General features: G+C 39.0%; 7 protein-coding genes and 1 non-coding gene across 8 annotated transcripts; 3 read left to right on the forward strand and 5 right to left on the reverse strand.

Moving 5' to 3' along the window:
- Nucleotides 1-284: 284 nt before the first annotated feature.
- Nucleotides 285-1,354, reverse strand: ATC70_002960 (uncharacterized protein; the record flags this gene model as incomplete). The annotated part of the gene is made up of 4 exons (XM_064822330.1): nt 285-583; nt 643-726; nt 799-1,108; nt 1,181-1,354. 4 exons carry the CDS (start codon nt 1,352-1,354, stop codon nt 285-287), a joined length of 867 nt encoding a protein of 288 aa, XP_064678930.1.
- A 397-nt stretch (nt 1,355-1,751) lies between these two features.
- Nucleotides 1,752-2,231, forward strand: ATC70_002961 (uncharacterized protein; the record flags this gene model as incomplete). The annotated part of the gene is made up of 1 exon (XM_064822331.1): nt 1,752-2,231. The coding sequence occupies one exon, from the start codon at nt 1,752-1,754 to the stop codon at nt 2,229-2,231; it is 480 nt and encodes a 159-aa protein (XP_064678931.1).
- An 861-nt stretch (nt 2,232-3,092) lies between these two features.
- ATC70_002962 lies at nt 3,093-3,163 on the forward strand. Its single transcript has one exon. It is a non-coding gene; the product is annotated as a tRNA-Gly (tRNA).
- Nucleotides 3,164-3,674: 511 nt separating this feature from the next.
- On the reverse strand, nt 3,675-5,736 carry SFP1_2 (Transcriptional regulator of ribosomal biogenesis proteins; the record flags this gene model as incomplete). Its single annotated transcript, XM_064822332.1, has 5 exons — nt 3,675-3,783; nt 3,842-4,134; nt 4,189-5,427; nt 5,486-5,580; nt 5,637-5,736. The coding sequence occupies 5 exons, from the start codon at nt 5,734-5,736 to the stop codon at nt 3,675-3,677; spliced, it is 1,836 nt and encodes a 611-aa protein (XP_064678932.1).
- Nucleotides 5,737-6,016: 280 nt separating this feature from the next.
- ATC70_002964 (uncharacterized protein) lies at nt 6,017-7,553 on the reverse strand (the record flags this gene model as incomplete). Its single annotated transcript, XM_064822333.1, has 4 exons — nt 6,017-6,434; nt 6,496-6,738; nt 6,795-6,877; nt 6,930-7,553. The coding sequence occupies 4 exons, from the start codon at nt 7,551-7,553 to the stop codon at nt 6,017-6,019; spliced, it is 1,368 nt and encodes a 455-aa protein (XP_064678933.1).
- A 144-nt stretch (nt 7,554-7,697) lies between these two features.
- On the reverse strand, nt 7,698-9,026 carry ATC70_002965 (uncharacterized protein; the record flags this gene model as incomplete). Its single annotated transcript, XM_064822334.1, has 4 exons — nt 7,698-7,878; nt 7,933-8,422; nt 8,481-8,688; nt 8,742-9,026. The coding sequence occupies 4 exons, from the start codon at nt 9,024-9,026 to the stop codon at nt 7,698-7,700; spliced, it is 1,164 nt and encodes a 387-aa protein (XP_064678934.1).
- A 2,234-nt stretch (nt 9,027-11,260) lies between these two features.
- Nucleotides 11,261-12,543, reverse strand: ATC70_002966 (uncharacterized protein; the record flags this gene model as incomplete). The annotated part of the gene is made up of 2 exons (XM_064822335.1): nt 11,261-11,544; nt 11,601-12,543. The coding sequence occupies 2 exons, from the start codon at nt 12,541-12,543 to the stop codon at nt 11,261-11,263; spliced, it is 1,227 nt and encodes a 408-aa protein (XP_064678935.1).
- An 848-nt stretch (nt 12,544-13,391) lies between these two features.
- Nucleotides 13,392-14,236, forward strand: ATC70_002967 (uncharacterized protein; the record flags this gene model as incomplete). The annotated part of the gene is made up of 4 exons (XM_064822336.1): nt 13,392-13,538; nt 13,598-13,657; nt 13,744-13,825; nt 13,896-14,236. The coding sequence occupies 4 exons, from the start codon at nt 13,392-13,394 to the stop codon at nt 14,234-14,236; spliced, it is 630 nt and encodes a 209-aa protein (XP_064678936.1).
- Between the last annotated feature and the right edge of the window lie 817 nt (nt 14,237-15,053).

The raw sequence follows: 15,053 nt of genomic DNA on the forward strand, positions 1-15,053 counted from the left end.
TTTTATTCATGTCTACGTACAATGGCTATTGGACCATTTTTCATGCCTTCATACACAAGCTTTCTATACCAGAAACTTAAATTATCCAAATTTGTCATCCTAGTTAGTTCATGGAAAGGAGACGTTTCCACCTCAGTATCTAGGTGCTTATACTCTGACCAATTGACAAGATGAAGTTCGCCATGCTTATTTTTTAGCAGGTCAGCCCAAGGAACTTGTGAGTATCTCAGGGCCGCTAAATGTATGAAAAATAATCAACAATTAGATGAACTGTAACAGAATCATTAAGAACAAATACACGTACAGGTCATTTGCGTAGCCATCTCACGAATACCCTTGAGGCACTCCGCTTTCAACAGTGATTCCTTGTCATTATCAAAAACAGTAGCAGACGTAGATGCAAGAGCAGAACGAGCAGGAGCATTACCGTTGGGAAGCAAATTCGAAAGAAGTGGCTCCATCTGAGAGGCAGGCAAACCAGGCAGACGTTCAGCTCTATCAGCGTGAACGCCTAAGGCCGAATCTTCCTGGACAGGACTTCCAGCAGTGGGACTTGATGGGACGGATGAGGCCTCAGACGTTGCTAATTGAATTTTAGGGTTTGATATAATCGTTGACCAGCTTCAAGTCAAGTCCACTTACTTTTCATAAACGTCTTTAGCAAACCTAAATCCAGTGGATGTCCTAATACTTTATGCACGGAATCCACATTGTCAGAGGCAATTTCTAAACATTGTTAGCTCTCTCAGAATAACACAGATCATTGAATTACCTACTGGAATTAAAAAAAAATATCACTGGGATACATAAAGTCGTTATCAGTTTCTGTATAATGATATAAGACGGCATGAAAATTGTATTTGTCTCGCATCGCTACGAGGCTGTTAGTGATGGTATTCAAATCATTATGGTAGACTTCGAGTCTTCCTCCGGTAGTAATGGGCTCTGCATCCCTAGCCTTGGTCTTTTCTACGGCTTTCCACTTTAGTTGGTTGACCTTGTCAGGATTGTTTTTCTTGAGCGCCTTCCAGGCTTCCGCATACTTGGCCATCAAGTTTTGTAAATCGTTGGGTTTTCCCTTGCTAGCAGTAGAGGACACCTCACTCGTCTACAGCATCATCTCTTGCTTGAACATGTCATAGCCACTGATTGCTTTTCTTTTCCTGCTGGCAGGAGCAACTTTGATGGTAAAATCAGCCATGTTCTCTTTAACGAGATGGCCGGCGACCAAGCAAGCAATATCACCATTTTGCTCTTGGCGTTGGTCTGAATAATTTCTAACAAGCTTACTGACATTGTCAAATAGTCTTCTAAGATCATCTGTATCTTGTTTGGCTGTTGGTGTGTAGCACATGGTAATTGTTGTGAAAGAGAAGATTCAATCAGACTTTTATTTGAAAAAATACTTTAATGTTGGCAGGTAAGGTAACATTACGGAGTACACTAATTTGTTTTTCGCCAAAGAGATTAAGATACAAAATACGATGACGCTTTGCAGTGCTTGCAGAGGATGGACAATTTTCTTTCATTTGATGCAATTGCATGTAGACAACTCACGCTCAAACCAAGGATGTTGCCATCATCTCTGCTGATGGATATATTTCGAACTTTAAACACAATAGCTGTGTAACTTTGACTCAGGTTTCTACAATGTTGCTCTAGGGATGCCTGCCACTGATGAGCTTGTAGTAAAGTTGGAAGGAGCCTCATCCATTTCAATATTTTAAGAAATACAGCATAATAAGGATAAAATGGCCACCAAACACAAAGCTACTGAAGTAAATAATACTAATGGGCCCTCCATTGAGAAGGAAGCTTTTGTTGCCAACGATGCAAACCAAGCATCAGCATCAGATGTCGAGGAGAGCAACGCAAAACAAGCGTCGGTCTCGATCAAAAAGGTCAAGGAACTTCAAGTCTACGCTCCCAATCGCAACTTTCAGAAACGCAGAAAGCTGTTGATCAAAAAGGCCATGAGTCTGTTGAGAAGAACAAGAAACGACCTATTGATCACGTTCAATTTTTTACTGGAAGATGTAGACGAGCTTATTGCCAACTATCCAACGACCGAACTTGAAGGGAAGCAGGTAGAGACCATGCAAGTGTGTTACGCATTCAGCGTTCATTGTCTCGCTTCCAAAGAGCAAAAATCACTCAACGCAGCAGCATTTCACCATAAGCAATTGATGAAAACCATCAGACCTTATCAACACAGATTCGTTGCCAAGTAAAGGAATAAAACCTACCTTATCGATTATCAACCATCTTCTGCTGTTGTAAAATGTTTTTCAAGTCATGGAATAACGCCAAGGACCACATCTGGGACGCTTGCCTTGTCTCCTTCATGGCTTTTTTCTCTTTAGCTGATCAGCGATGGCTAGCCACTGCCAAGGAGTTCCATCGTTTAGAAAACATGTAATTGTAGAAATAAATCAATTTTGACATCTTGATTTGAATTTTATTCGCATTTACTGCCCATTTTTTTGCATTGCATTGCATTTCGTCACAAGGGTGTGAATAAACAATGGGTGAATGTTGATTTAGAAAATAATTGTTTATTGTTTACAACACCAACTCGACCCAATGTTGATTTGACGATTTCACGCAGTGTCTGTGCATATCTGGTTCCTGACAATGTAAAGGTAAAGTATCTACAAGCACTACCACCACGAGTTAAAAAAAAAACAAAAAACTAGATGCAAAGAATTGAACTTGCGGCTTTAATAAGAATCAAGTTTACTTAGGACGCTCTACCAGTTGTGGCAAAAAATAAATGAGATTTTATGTCGTGCCTAAATTTAGATTTAAGCCAGATTTGAAGAAAACGACTAAAAGGCGCTAGCGTATACTCGAAGGTTCTGGAAACCGATAGCAGGCATTGATCTGATTATCAGTTGCTATATCAAGTACTATATCTACTCGAAAGTCCCATTGATTAAGTAGTTATCGATCGTAGAAATAAAATAAATTTAAGTTGTAAATGCATTCAATAAACAACATCTTTCAACATAATCACTAGGTATTAGTTACACTCTATTTTTTGTTAACTCTACCTATTATATGTATCTCACAAGACGTCAAAAAACAAAGGTGCGCGGTTGGTTAAGTGGTATAATCTTCGCCTGCCACGCGAAGGGCCGGGGTTCGATTCCCCGACCGCGCATTTTTGCCAATTCTACAAAATGTAGTGTGTTTAGACCATTTTTTGATATCTTCCCTTGCTCCAATGCTTAACATTTCTCTATTTAATCATAGCTTCAAAAATGATGCACGCGGCATTATCAAGACGTAACTGTTAGTAGCGTGTCGCTCAATGTGCTCTGAAGTAAAGGGACCATCATCATGCTTTAAATTGCAAATCTAACATGATGTCTAGAATGAATACCGAGTTCGGGCACAAAAAGTAGGCTTTGATTGAACTTAATCGAGTATAATCACATACATTGTATGACAATGTCAAAATACACCATTATATTATATGGCTACTACGAAGGCATTAAGTATGATAAGATGTGTAGATTGGTGTATGTATGACTATCAAGTCTATCCACAATTCATGCGGATCCACCACGAATATGATTAGGCTAACACTTTGTTAGTGGCAATTGAGAAGAATCAACTTTGAACGTGCATACATAGTGCGGTATACTGCTTTATTAGTGGTATGTGAAAATTTACAATAGGAATTGGGTATCCATGCCATGCGTAAAATCGTACATGACAATTTTACCGAGATTTGAGCAGCACACAATTTTGCTAAAATCAAATTGTAGATTCAGGATTCTGTAAAGAAACAAGTTAGCATCCAAATGATTGATTTGGTTAACATGCAATAATCTACCTTCCATGCAACGTCTGGTTTAATGTCCTTGTCACTTTGCCTTCCTCTAAATTCCAGATCTTTAGACTGCCATCATAACTACCACTCACGATAGTCTTGGTCTTTGAGTTCAGCTGTAATGTGCGGACTAGATCTGTATGTCCAAGCAACGTATGGATGCATTCACCAGTGATTGCGTCCCAGACTTTGATGGATTGATCACTTGATCCACTAACAATGTATTGTCCATCGTATTCGACACAAGCGATGCCTCGGCTATGAGAATCGAGGGTTTTCAAACACTCTCCTGTATTCTATGCAATAGGTAAGGTCAGTTTCTAGCAGGTATACATCAAATCAGCTCATACCATGTCCCATATCTTGATGGTACGATCGCCAGATGCTGACACAATACGGTCTCCCTTGAATTGCACCGCATTCACTGCAGCGCGATGGCCTCTAAAGGTCAATTTCGAGATCCCTTTTTCCAAATCCCAAGTACGCACAGTTCTGTCTTTCGAGCAACTGACGATGGTGTTTTCGAGTAGCTTGACGTTGAGAACACTCTCGCCATGGCCAGTTAATGTTTTGATTTTTTCACCAGAAATGATATCCCAAATGATCAAGGTACTGTCACTGCTTCCGCTGATCAAATAGCGATGATCAAATTGCAAGCATAAGACACTGCCTGTATGGCCTTCCAATGTATGTATCAGTTGTCCTGTTTTCATATTCCACATTTTGAGATTCCTATCACGGCTCCCTGTCACCAGAAGATTATTGTCAAATTGCAGACAATAAATGCCGCTATTGTGTTGAACATCTTCAAATAAAAGCATGCCGTTAATATGGTGTGTTGGTGGGAAAGGCCGCATTTTGCATTTTCCATCTTGCCACCTGTGGTCTATCAAACGGCGGTTACGATACAGTCGCTTCCAATTGATAAATCGTAAATCTGATTCTTCATGATAGTGATATATAGCAGCTTCATCGTATTTAGCATGTAGTCGCGGCGAAGGTCGATTAATAAAGGGTCGTTCTACAATAACATGTGAAATGACTTCTCGATTTGTATTAGTGGAGGGTCTAGTTAACAGAGGCTGTGACCTAGATGGATGCACATGGGTTGGTCGTAGTGCCACGCTGCTACTCCCAACGCCATCCTCGATATGTCTGTTGTTTGATCTGTAAGTATTGTTACTGCTGCTTGAAGCATTGTTGCTGCTATTATGCCGTAAAATTTTGTCAAAGAACAGGTCTGTTGAACGTTTGAATGGCTTCAATCTATTTGTTGGAGCACCAGGCATTGTAGGAAGCGCAGCTGGATCATATAAGCTAGCAGTTGTTCTTGCTAATGGTATACTTGAAACTGTTTTCTGTGGCATTATTTGTTGAATTGATTCGTTGGGTGACGGTGTTGCTGTTGATGATAAGTAGCGATCAATAGCAGCCTGATTTGCTGACCATCCAGAAGCATAAAACAAAGATCGCCATAGGGTCTGATCTTCGCATATCTGATTCCAACGCTTGTTTACTCTAGACATACATGTCAATGATGTGAGATCTAGACAATATAGTATCTGTATTGCTATCTCATAAGGCAGTATCTGCGCAAAGGCTCTGAGTAGTGAATCTCATGCTATTTGTGCGAAAACTGAAACTTACTGCTGTGAAATCTCGACGAAGCAAGGGTGCTAATCTATCTACTACTTTTGCTGTCTTTGATAGTGGTATGCATAGCAGTATTTGGTAAGCAAACTCTATAGTTTCATCATTAGATTGTAATCGATTAGCCTTATATTGGCTTGTATCTTGCCTGCTTTACGATCATCGCTCCAATCTTTCATAAACAATGGCTCTTCGAATCGTTGTTCCACATAGCCCTCATCTGTCTGATCGCTCTTTTCTGGCTTCATAATGTTAAATATTGATTCTTTGCGACCAAGAGAAAAGAAGAGTGCGAAATCGATATGTATGTATATATACAAAGCAGCCCGATTTTAGGGAGGACTATCTACAGAAAAGGGATAGAATAACATGGTTCAATCGTTTTATATGTACCAAACACTGTTCTGTGTGACTCTTTAAAGTTTGTCAAACCATTATAGGAGTAAATGAAAGCAATTTTATTAGTGAATGTTGAAACTGTCAATGAATGTATATAGCATCAGGCACTCTAAAAAATTCAAATCAAATCTACCACCCCATGAACTTCTCTCTTAGTTTGTTCCAAAGAGTATTTTCAGCCGATGGATGTTGGTTTGGTATTGTTGGTTGCTGTTGAGGTTTGGGTTGAGATGGCTCTTTGAAAATACTATAGGAAGTGTTGCTGTGTCGCTTGTATAAGTCGGGTGGATTATCTAATTGGGTTTTCTCGACTTCACAGGCACTTTCATCCCAGGCCACGCCTACTAGATAATCTTCGCCAATTTTCTTGCCATTGTCTTGGAGTGCTCTTAATGCAGACTCATGGTTGACATAATGAAAGGTAATCCAATTTCCTTGTCTTGTACAAGGTTCAGCAAGATCGCCTAAACTGGTGAAATGGTTGATAATCTTCTCGGCTTGCTGAGGATTGAATCCAAAAACTCTGACTCGTCTGTTGTACAGTTTGCTATAATCAAAAATCAAATCCCATTAGCCCTTACTATCACATACAAAACTAACAAATTTACCTTTCGGGTGCAGTTGCTGGAATGTTGCTGTTGGTAAGATAGTGCTTCTGGGTCATATTTTCAGCATTGAAACGTTTGGTTCGATAGTCATTGCCAGCGACATTCAGTCTTACATCCCCAAGTGTGTTCAAAGGCAACACATCCCGATCGCTCTGCTTTTTTAAGGTCAAATTGAAGCCTTCTGTGAGTTTCGATGACTGAGAAAATACACCTTGACTTGAAGTTTTGGGAATCACATTGCGTCTATGATTGCTTAGCATACATGCTAAACATCCTATCCACTACCACATAATGCTTACCCATCATTGACATTGTTCTCCTGTTCCAGTACTCTTTTCTTGCTTAGCAGCTTGATTTTGCTTGGATTATTGGCGCCTGTAGACTAATAGCCTTAACAGTTAGTTGTAGTTACGTAAAGGGATGAATCCATTTACCAAGTTGGAGGTATCGGAAGCTGTCAAAAAGCCCGGTAAGATTGTGTTTCTTTCATTCAAGGCAAAGGATGTAATCGACATGTTGACGTTCTGACTACTAGATGAAATAGCATTTCTTGATTTGTTACCAAAGAAGGTATTTGCAGGTACACTAGAACGCGTAATACTATCTTGGCTCACAATGAAATGAGGGATATTGGTATCAGAGAAGCAGTTTTTGATATCGAGTAATTGGGTCTGCTGCTGCTGCTGCTGTTGCTGCTGCTGTTGCTGTTGTTGGCTGTTCATAGAAAATGCAGGGTTCAAAATATTACTAGTATTAGTGTTATAAGCAGTATTCGTGGAGGCGCCAAAAAGAGATGTAGTTGGCTTTGGAGCTGTGCTTCCAAATAAAGATGGTGTTTGTTGTGTTGTAGAAGGTGTAGATGAGAATAAGCTGCTTGTGGTATTTGCAGTGGCAGTGGAAGTTAAAGGAGCACTCGTCGCTGTAGATGTTGGTGCAGCACCTCCTCCTCCAAAGAGACTACCAAATGCTGGAGTTGTTGTGTTGCTACTTGAGCCGCCAAATAAGCTGTTTGTTTGTTGTGCAGCAGGCTGTGGTTGACTGAAGCTATTACCAAACATTCTTCAGTGATTTATGTTGTAAAGAAGGACGGAAGAAAAAGAATAGCAAAGAAAGAGAAGAAAAAAAATTTCACTTATTATGTAGTTTTTTCTACGTCACATTGAATCTTCATCAAGGTAGGGTTTCCCGTCTAGATGGAGAGTTTATTTCAATCGCTTCTTCTCCTCAGAGCTCTTTAATTGACCGCATGCTGCCATGATATCTTGTCCTCTGGGCCTGCGGATCGTGCAGTGAACGCCGCCTTGAACAACAACTTGTGCAAATCTCTCAATGTGCTCCATTTTGGTAGACTCATACCCACTTCCAGGCCAAGGATTAAAAGGTCTATAGTAAGCACGTTTAGTAAAGACATGTAGCACTCCATCAATTTGAGCTTACATTAAGTTGACGTGAGCAGGCAGTTGCTTTAGTAATTTAACCATGGCACGAGCATCAGACAGCGAATCATTGACATGATCCAGCATGACATACTCAAATGTAATCCGTCTACCTCTGTTACCCATGTGAAAGGCATACGTCCTACACGCTTCCAGTACCGTCTCCAGCGGAAACGTCTTGTTCAGAGGCACCAACACATCTCTTAGTGCATTGTTTGTCGCATGCAAGGATATAGCCAGGGATACTCCTAATTCTGTTGCAATCTTTGGGATCAATGGAACTACTCCCGAAGTCGATACTGTGATCTTGGGTTTTGACCAGTTCAAGCCTTGTGGATCCGTCAATATCTTGATTCCTTTGCTCACATTTTTCCAATTGTACAAGGGCTCGCCTTGACCCATAAACACCATATTTGAGATCATCTTTTTTTTGTCGTCTTTGAACGGAAAGTCGCCACTATGAGTAGCGGCAATCATGTATTGTCCCACAACTACCATCACAATGCGTTACCAAATCAATCCAAATGGTCAACATCTTGATAAACAAACCTTCCCCTGATGTCAAACTGCGTTCTAATTTCTGTGTTCCTGTATGACAAAAGCTACACTTCAACGAGCATCCAACTTGCGATGAGACACATAGTGTTGATCTGTTTGCTTCGGGTATAATCACTGTTTCTACAATGGCTCTGGGATCTTGCTTTGTGTTGAATCCAATCAGAAACTTTCTTGTTTTATCGAGTGCAATTTTATCCAACTGACGCTTGGATTAGTAATGCGGTTCGTACGGTTGCTTAAGAGGCAATCTACCTTGACTTCTCCATATTTGATTTCATATTTGTGGTTCAGTTCTTGCTGTAGGTCTTTGGAGATATTAGGCATGTCCTCAAATCGAGTATACCCTTTCTTATACATATGCTGCCAAATCTGCAATGCCGAGTAGTTCTTTGAGTGATTCAACCCTGCTAATTCCTGCTTCAAATCATCGAGCGTCAATCCAATCAAGTTGGTCTTCTTCTGCACTGATATTGGATTAGACGGGATCTTGAAATTGCGGATCGATGCAAATCCTCTAACAGAAAAAGGTCCATGCATTGTACTTTATACTATGGGGATTTTGACAGGGTTCTAATAGAATGAAATACAATTCCAAAAAATATTTTCTCCTCTTTCATTTACTCTGGAAGAACAACACAGATTGATTGGGCTGGAGTCAACAATGAAAAGCAGTGACTTTTAGGATCATCCACTGTGCTGCTCACCCTTAGGAAGTTGTTCCAATGAATTAGCATTGTAGGAATAGAATACTAGATGTAGCATTATTCTGGCCGCTGTATGGTTCAGCTCTTGATCTAGGCTCCTACGTCAAACATTCATTGACGTAAATGTTAGGCATCGTATAATAACCAGACCCTTGTCAGGAACAAAGTTAAGAGATTCTAATGATAAAAGAACAGCTGATCAGATCTTGCTATGTGCATTCATAGACATGAAACAACAGGGTTCACATGTATCAGCGATACGCTGCATTCAAACATCATCTTGAGATTGTACTTTTTTTTTTTAAAAAAGCAAACTATACAATGTCTGAATTACTCTGGTCTATGCGATTCATCAGGATTGTGTTGATGCTGACACACAAACAGCAGTAGAAGAAAACCAATTGTACCTTTGAATAGTAGCACTAGAGCGATAACAATTTTGGGTACTAGTCCTAATCATGGTTGTTAAACTTGGGGCAGGCGAGATTTAGATTTCGCTGCAAAATCGATGTTTCTGAAATAATGTATTCTTGCTTGCTTGCTGGTTTATGAGTCACTAAAAGCAAGAAGCAGTGGTAATCAGAATGATTTTCTAAAGTTCACCATTTGTTAGACATATCAACCGTCAAGATACAGATTCTCATCTATACGTTTTATGCAGATTATTTCCATATATACTATCAAATGTAAGAAAATAGAAGATGTCTCTGCTATTAAATCACGATGGCTGCATTTGCTAGCTCTGTGATCATGCTTTGCTGAGAAATTATGATGATAGACTCATAAACAAATGCCATACATCTTTAATGATGTTACTTGTGCCTGTATGTGATGCACCAAAGCTTCATATCAAATGCGCAGCAGTAGGTCTGTTGACACTATGCTCAAATATTGGATTATCACTATCAGTAGGCACAACCCGCCGTATCTTATATTATAAGTATACATGCACCTACCATTGTAGTAGATGCACTTTGCAATTCTAAAACCGACGATATGTATTTGCAACAAGAACGACAAAATCATTGAGTAAATAGCTAAAAAGTTGGTTTTGAAATATCAAGATACATACATTATGAGGAAGAAAGAGAAGTTTGTAACAGTATTGCAAAGTGGAATGTGTGATTACCATGCATCAAGAGCAGTAAAGGTGTAGTGCCTGCTACTCATGATAATTGGACATGACCGATTAAATTCTAGCACCTGTATGGAATCCATGCTTCTGGATCAAACTATAGTTTACTCATATATACGCCCATTTGCTCATAAAAGGCAGTGTACCATTACTCTCTTGCTACAAGCGTATATCTTACATGAATACAACTCTGCGCCCTTGTTTTTCTCCCATAGTGAATGACATTATCCCCCCCCCCCTTCTCCTTATCTGATAGAGAGAGAAGCTCCCTCTTCTTGCTAATACTCCATTACTACCAGTCTTTCTATATGTTGCCTCCTCTCCTGGCCAACACTAATTTACAGAAACAAAGAGATAATAGCTTAATTGATACTCCTAAAAAACATATTAGAAGATCAGTAGCTCAATTGATTTACCAAGAATAATACCAACAGCCCTAGTATGACAGCATAATCTACTTTTTTATGAACCCCTTGACTCATTTCCTAATTTATAGACATACAAAAGGAGACTACTCATACAATTGAAAATTCAAATCACCAAGGAGGTGTTTGACAATTTGTACAATATTGGTTTGAATACACGCACAAAAGATCTTTATGTATATATAGATAATAAAATGAAACGAAAAAGCATATATTATGTATATATTTTAATAATAATATAAAAAAAGTGTTGTGTGTATCATAATTATGTTGTTTGGTTATTATACTAATGATTTTTTTTGTGTGTGTGTGTGTGTGTGTGTGTGTGTGTGTGTGTGTGTGTGTGTGTGTGTGTGTGTGTGTGTGTGTGTTATAGAGCTTTGGTCATAAAAATAAAGAGGAAAAACAGGAGGAAGAGTGTGTGTGTGTGTGTGGGGGGGGGGGTAGTCGAGATAGCAAGCAAGCAAGCAGTGAGTCATTAAAAAGAAAAGCAATTATTAGAGTGATTTAAATAAAATTTGAAAAAGTACTATTATTGTTATTATTACTAGTAGCATTGAAATGATTATGTTGATGCTGGTGGTGATGATGAAGGTTGTCTGTTGCTGCATTTGTAGCGGATGATGGCGATGATGATGATTCTTCCTGTAGTTTGATATGCTTGGCTGATTTGGATGTAGCAGAGTTGCCATCCTTTGAAGTGTTGCTATGACGGTGGATGCGGATATGCTGATTCAAGTTATCAGATCTGGAGAATCTTTTATTGCAGCTTTGATATGGGCATTCGAATGCTGTGCATGCAGAGACGTTAGAATTCGCTTCATGCTAGTTTATAAAGACTACTTACGTTTTTCCAATGTATGAATGGATCGGATATGTCTCTTGAGGTGTTCTGATCGCTTGAATACTTTACCGCAACCATCCGCATTGCATGTAAACATACGAGTACCACAGCCAGGAACATTTGAGACACGACGACCTCGAGAACGAGGTGTTTTCTTGGGCTTCGTGTTTGTCTCAGGATTATGGTTATTATTAGCACTTGATTTTTGATCTTGTTGGCCAGCATAGTTATCTTTTACAAAAAGAGGAGGAGAGACCGGTGTCATTGGACGAGATTGGCTATGTTTGTTCATGATGGTAGCTGAAGTGGGAGTAGGCGTAGAGCACAAACTGCTGATAGGAAACCCTGGGTGCTGTGGCGGAATCATTGAGTTGTTACGATGATGATTGAAAACATTAGTATTTTGATCAAAGTTCTTATGATGAGGATCATAATACTGGATGGGCTGATGATGCGCAGTTCGATGATCCATCAGCATATGGGGATGAGGTTGTTGTGGATGATGATACATGCCAGCATGATGCTGATTGATGGCCTTAGTCTGCAAGTCAACGTAGACAGGGTCAATAAAGTTGGAAACGGATGCAGGGCTTACAACAGACGAAGAATTTGGAGGTGTTTCTTGCTGTGTGTAGTCATCACTATCATTTGAGGGCGATGAGTTTGTAATTGTTGGAAGGTAGCATTGATCAGGGTCTGAGAGCATGCTCGTGTAACTAAATCTTCTTTGATGAGGATTTTGCTGGTGCTGCTGTTGCTGTTTCTTGATGAACTGACTATAGTCATAGGGGTAGCTATTTTGATGATGTTTCTGCTGCTGCTGCTGCTGCTGTTGTTGTTGTTGTTGTTGCTGTTGCGAGATGGAATTGGGGTTTACAAACCTCATGTTTTGCCCTTCATGAGACAATGGATCTTGGTATGATTGTTGCACGCAAGAAGAAGACATTTAGGAGAAACCAGAGATAAAAGGACTGAATGAATTGAGATGAGAAGAGAGAAAGAAAAACGAAATGAGAAACCCAATTTTGAAGCTTTTTATGTTATAATTTCTGATTTTAAGGGACAACCAACGAAAAGAGAGTGCAACATAGAAAATAAGGATTCAAGTGCTTTCTCTTTCAATACTTCAATGCTTTGTTTAGTCCTCTTTCTATTTTAAGTGAACAAACTCGATTAAAAGACCATTGGGTTTATTAGACAACATTATATTTTTAAAAAGGAGGTCCAATTTAGAATGAATGCAGTAGTTTTATGCAAACCAAACAAGGGAATCGAGACTAAACGTCAATTTCATGAAAACACGAGTTCAAGGATTATAAACTGTTTGATAAAGGGGGGTTCGTTGTAGCCAAAATACACTCTTTTACCCCTTGTTTCTCTTGATCTGCCTAATTTGCGATGCAATAATATTGCCATAGCGATGGATGAAGGCTCGACAATTGAATGCCAGTTGAACATGCTTTTTTCGATTTCGATTTAGCTCATGATCTCGCCTTCGCCATTGGATAGCACAGAGTTCAATTTGGTAACTGATTGTTCTCGAATGATTATTACAAAGCATACAAAGTCCTGTTTAATCGAATGAGTCTAATGAGCCTCTTTCTTTCACTCAAAAGATTTTTCTCTACTTAATTTTTTTTCCGAATTTTTTTTTAACCTTGTAAATATCATAATTTAACCTACATTTTCCATACAAATCACCTGTAACAGACGCAATATACAACCCAAAGGTATATCTAACGGTCCCTTCCTCATTTTTCCAAGCATTGAAATGAAAGAATTACATTAGGCATCATGAGATATAATTATTACAATATTAACTTGTCTGGTGAAGAAGATGAATCCTCAAGACTGCAACAGTTATCTGATTTTTTGCAACATTACAAACTATCGCAGTATTTGCATATATTCATCTCGGAAGGCTTCGATAGATTATTATCTGTAAGTTCGAAATGCCCCTACAATAACGCAGTATTGTTGCTAATTCAGTATTTTTAAAGCTATTGGACATCACAGAATCAGATCTCATTTCTCTAAATGTTAAAAGAGGGCATAGACGAGTAGGTATTGTGTGACAATTTTGATAGATATAAAGAGAGGCAGCGGCTTGTTGAATTAAAGTAGGTATTCACCATCATCTGTATAGTTACTGCAAAGAGCCATTGCCACAGCAAGAGGAGTTCCTCTTTCAACACCAATAGTGATCAGTTATGGATATGATGAACCTGGTAAATCTTGCTCCTGTAAGGGAAGAATGCTGGTCATGGTGGGCTAACCTCCTTTCTTAACCTAATATAGATGTATCCTATATGCCAAAGCCAGGAACAACAACGACTGCAACAACAACAACGGCAGCAGCTCCAAAAGTTGCTTTTCTTGACGACGATATATATCTAAACGAAGGTGATTACGCCTATTATCGTCGAAGCCTTCATCGCAAACGAAAGCAATATGTTCCTTCAAAGCCAGTGACTGCATTCGATGAGTTGATTAACGAAGTGCAATCTCAAAATAGCAGCATGGCCTTAGCAGATATAACAGAACTGGCCTATGAAAAATGGAACAAATTCACTGGTACCGAAAAGGAAAAATACGAGCGTGAGGCTCTGCACGCCAATGCAGACTATGTGATGGATTGAGTCGTCCTACTAATTAACAACCAGTAAGAGCAATGACGAAAATGGTTATGATGATAATGATGGAGTGTGAGTACCGCTAAAGCTTTGGAAGGCTCTTGACTTAACTGTGATGCATGGAAAACTAAAAATCAAGTTAGATCAGTATCGAGAATTCATTTTCGTAACTTTCCGAGCAGATGGATATGACGGAAGAAATGTAAAATTGAAAATCGTACACATATATTTATATTCAACGAAGGCTAGGCTAAATGATCTATGCACCTAAACATCATTACCAATGGCAGACACACACACACACACACACACATGGTAGGGTGTTATGCTGGCAATGCCATGCTGGTATTCTGCAAAAGGCTGCTTTCTCTTCTCTAAATTCGTGCAAATACAAATATCGCAAAATTTGATAGTCTATACCCACTAATTAGCTCATCCAACTGTGATGTATACATTTGAAATTTATCTTATCGCATCTCTTATTAAAATTATTTATATTTATAAGCCATGTGTTTGGTTTCTCAAGTGTATCAAATGTCAAGCGACCTTGAGGTCATAATGTTATGCTGTCAATTACTTTTTCAATCCTTTCATTTGCCTCAAATACTCTAGAAATTCCTTGAACGTCTTGTTTTGTCAGGAAGAGTTGATTGCATATTGTAATTTATTCTATCTTAAACCGCTTTGCTAATCTTCATCGAGCTAACATCTCACACAAATACTGCATTTGATAACTTTGCACCATTAAGTAAGAATTATTCAATAATCAGGGTTTGAAACTTTGGATCTGTCCTTTTTGGGATGATCTATTTCTATATCAATG

This window comes from Mucor velutinosus, assembly GCF_035048745.1.
Source record: "Mucor velutinosus strain NIH1002 chromosome Unknown tig00000165, whole genome shotgun sequence".
In the NCBI taxonomy this organism is placed as follows: Eukaryota; Fungi; Mucoromycota; class Mucoromycetes; order Mucorales; family Mucoraceae; genus Mucor; species Mucor velutinosus.